This window comes from Manis javanica, chromosome 10, assembly GCF_040802235.1.
Source record: "Manis javanica isolate MJ-LG chromosome 10, MJ_LKY, whole genome shotgun sequence".
Lineage (NCBI taxonomy): Eukaryota > Metazoa > Chordata > Mammalia > Pholidota > Manidae > Manis > Manis javanica.
This window is the reverse complement of record NC_133165.1, coordinates 83,672,986-83,676,396: the sequence shown is the minus strand read 5'-3', so window position 1 is coordinate 83,676,396 and position 3,411 is coordinate 83,672,986. Positions and strand designations below refer to the sequence as shown.

The following is a 3,411-nucleotide window of genomic DNA, read 5'->3' as shown; positions in this document are numbered from 1 at the left end:
CGTGCTTGTCTTCCTCCACTAAGTCCCACATGCTTTTATAGTGAAAACTGGCCAGGGTTGGGGTGAGGTTGGCACATATTAGGTAGAGGAGTCTGACACAGGAATACTTGGTGGATTTTTGTTAGGTAAGTGGGAGTCATCCACCCTGAGGGGAGCAGAAGTCTTGGCAGGTGAGGGTGTAGAGAAAGAAGTGTGGGGAGAAGACAAGAAGGCACAAGATAGGATGCTGGGAGCTGAGGGTGCACATCAGAGACCGCCAGGAGAGGCACAGGGAGCTTGGAGAACCAGAACCAGACAGTGCAGTGTCATGGGAGGTTGGCGAGGAGAAAGTTTCTAGAAGGGATAATTGTGTCCAGCTCTACAGAGGGAGTGAAGAGAGCCAGGACTGGGAAACAGCCATGGGGTTTGTGGTTGATGACTTTTGGGGGACCAGTTGAACAGACTGGCGGGGGTAAGGGAGCGTGGGGGCAGCGGGCACTGATGAGGTGGAGGGGCAGCTTGAGAAGGGTCAAGACTTCACAAAGGGGATTGTGGGATGTAGACTTGAACAGGTTTGTAAGTGAAGGAAGAGGAGAAGCTTAAAATCAAAGGGATGGGTAACTAAGGAAGGGTCCCAGTAGAGTGGGGGCCTCTTGGCCTTCCTTCCTGGCTCAACAAAGCCACCATGGAGCCAGCTGAGGATGCAGCACTTTAATGAGGGATGCAAGAGGCTGAGATGGTGGTCGGGGTGAGCAGAGTGTGGGTGCTGTGGGCCATGGGCATCCTTATCATGAGGACCTCATGACTTCATAGGCATGAGGGAGGAGGCTTTTCAGATAGTTCATGGTTTCTTTCACTGTTTTGTCCAGATTTTTTCCGATTTTATGGCCTATCTTGGCCAGTTTTCCCTCTGAGGTGGTTGCTGGGGAATAATGGGAGAGAAATGTTAGGGTAAGGCTAGACCCCGCCTCTGCCCCACACTCTGGCACTGACCTTCCACAGTGCTGGCACAGGTGATCTACAGGTCCTTTGACTCTCATTTACCTTTGGTTCTTGTTCCCCTGCAGCCTCCTTTCTCTCCTCACCCCCACTCTTTCCCCTGAGGTAGCATCCAGCTGCTGTCTTTTTCTGCTAAATGCCTCCACAACCCCTTCCGCTCCCCCTTGGCTCCTACCAGCCTTGGCAGTGAGTTCTGTAGTCTCTTCTAACTGAAGGGCAGCATTTCCGAAACTGGCCTTCCGGAGCACGGAGTGAAGCAGATCCGGTTGTCGATTCTCTGGGATCCTGGGAGATTTGATCACATCCTCTTCAGAAACCAGCTCTTCTCTGGAGATGGAAGGCTCCTTAGAAATGTCCTCACTGGAGACATGGTCTTTTCTAGGGAGGCTGCTGGGGATGATCTGGGCAGCTGGGACCAAGGAGATGGAGGGAGCAAGGAGCAGAGAAAGAGCTCATGGTAAGAGTAGCCACCATGTCATATCCCTTAACACGGGAAGGGGGTCAGGGTGGAGTCACTGCCCAGTTAGTGGGAGGATCCCATACCAGCACCCAAATCTGAGAGGCACATCCCTGATTTTGAATGTGGTTGACTAGGAATTCCACTTCTAACAAATCCACCTCTCCAATAAAAAGATGAACTATGCAAACACCCAACCTGTTGTCTGGTGCAGAGAAGAGCTTCAACAAATATTGGTTCCTTTCCTCTGAATTCCGGGTATTGCTTGAGTCTGCCTTCTCTGGCTTTTCCCAGGTAAACTGGGAGAAGCTAGTGTGAGCTTGTTTACATGTTCGCAGATAATCCACCAAGTGGATTCCTGCAATGTTCATGGCTTTTGGGCTGCTGGGAACAGAGCCTGGGACTGATGAGCCCCTCCAGCATCCTCATCTCAGGGTGAGTTGAAGCTCCTCACCGGCTAGCATTTGGGTCTGAGATGTCCCCACTCCCGCCTCTAAGGACTGCCCAGCATGAAGTGCCATTCAAATCGTTCCTGGCCTTCAGATCTTGGCCAATTAGTGCAGTAGGAAGGATTAAGGCCTGACAGGAGGGATTGTCTGTGCTCCACTACTCTGTCTGGTGGAGAATTCATCATCTCCCGGACAATCTTTACTATCTCCAACGTACGTTAAAGGACGCTAACATGAGACTTACAAGCATCTATAAACTGAGCCTCTAAGTAGATTTCATCTTCTGGTTCTGGAAAATAAGAGTCTCAAGCTGTTTAGCCTGTGGGATGCTCCTATGTAACCCCCGCTTGTCCCAGCATTCTTGACCTCCCTTATCCTGCTCTGTGTTTTTCTTAGCACTTCTAACATATGGTGTAGTCTATTTAATATGCTTATTGTCTCTTTCTTCCTCCTAGAATGTAATCTCAATGATGACTGAGGTCTCTGTGTTTTGTTAGTGTATCCCAAGTGCTTGGAACTATGTGTCTGGCACAAAGTAGGTGCTTAACAAATAGCTGTTGAAAAAATGTGTGTGTGTCTTGCCCTCATTGTACAGAGGGAGGCAGGGAGGTCCAAAGAAGGGTAGACTCTGCCTGGGGTGTCCAGCGTCCTCAGAGGCTGGAATCGAATCTGACTCTGTTGATCCATAGTCCACCCTCAGTTGGATCCAGTTGGCCCCTCTGGTTCCAGCTCTAGGCTTTCTAGGGTACAGGATTCCTGAGGTCATGTGTGTTAGTCCCCTGTCTCCACACTGAAGTCATCCAGGAGTGAACTTTTGGTTCTGAATCTCCCTACCTCTCCACACAACACATTAAAGCCTTCCTCGTACTCGGGTCTCTCCAGCTGACAAGCTCAATGTCCTCTAAGGGACAAAGGGGTTGTGATATAAGCCAGACTCACCATTCAGGACAGCAAGAGAGGTGGAGGCTAAGCTGGCCAGCAGCAGGATGATGAAGAATTTCATGGTGGAGTGGTAGAAGGGTCCGTCTTCCCTGGGGAGGCTGCTTAGTGTTGCTGAGGAAGCAGCCTGACAGGACTTAATTTATTTTGGGGTAGGGATGGACTATCTGGGGAACCTGGGTCAGGATTGGATCTGGGAGCATTCCAGGTTTCCCCTCCCAAGTTCCCTATTTGTTTTTGGGAACTGGAGCTTCTGGGAAACCAGCTACCTGGAAAGAAAGGCCCCCAGCACGGCCCCAGGCCATGCCAAGGGTGTGCTTGCCCTAGCGCCCATCTCTGGAAGTCCTTGGAGCAACCAGGTGGGTGTGAGCTGCCCTTCTTTATGGCACTCATTATTGGTATAATTTTACTTTTATTTGTATGATCATTTAATTAATATCTATCTCCCTCAGAAGAATGGAACTTCCATGATGGATTGGATTGTATCTGTTTTGCTTGCTATTGTTTCTCCAGCACCTGGCACATAGTAGGACCCAAAGTATATCAGTAGGGTGAATGAATAAAGGAATGACTAGGCTGTCCTCTGGG

The 3,411-nt window shown here is 50.0% G+C and overlaps 1 protein-coding gene across 1 annotated transcript; it reads right to left on the bottom strand.

Annotated features, from left to right (window-relative positions):
* Nucleotides 1-689: 689 nt before the first annotated feature.
* LOC108408504 (glycosylation-dependent cell adhesion molecule 1-like) lies at nucleotides 690-2,989 on the bottom strand. Its single transcript, XM_073214221.1, has 3 exons — nucleotides 2,824-2,989; nucleotides 1,154-1,387; nucleotides 690-901 (listed from the first exon to the last, which is right to left on the bottom strand). The coding sequence occupies exons 1-3, from the start codon at nucleotides 2,885-2,887 to the stop codon at nucleotides 768-770; spliced, it is 432 nt and encodes a 143-aa protein (XP_073070322.1). The 5' UTR covers nucleotides 2,888-2,989; the 3' UTR covers nucleotides 690-767.
* Nucleotides 2,990-3,411: the final 422 nt, after the last annotated feature.

What these genes read in the sequence shown, in the direction of transcription:
- LOC108408504 (XM_073214221.1), bottom strand. Translation starts at nt 2,887, where the DNA reads ATGAAATTCTTCATCATCCTGCTGCTGGCCAGCTTAGCCTCCACCTCT. An exon ending in CTCTCTTGCTGTCCTGAATG is followed by an intron (nt 1,388 to 2,823) that starts GTGAGTCTGGCT and finishes CCTTGGTCCCAG; the next exon opens with CTGCCCAGATCATCCCCAGC. An exon ending in AGAACTCACTGCCAAGGCTG is followed by an intron (nt 902 to 1,153) that starts GTAGGAGCCAAG and finishes ATTATTCCCCAG; the next exon opens with CAACCACCTCAGAGGGAAAA.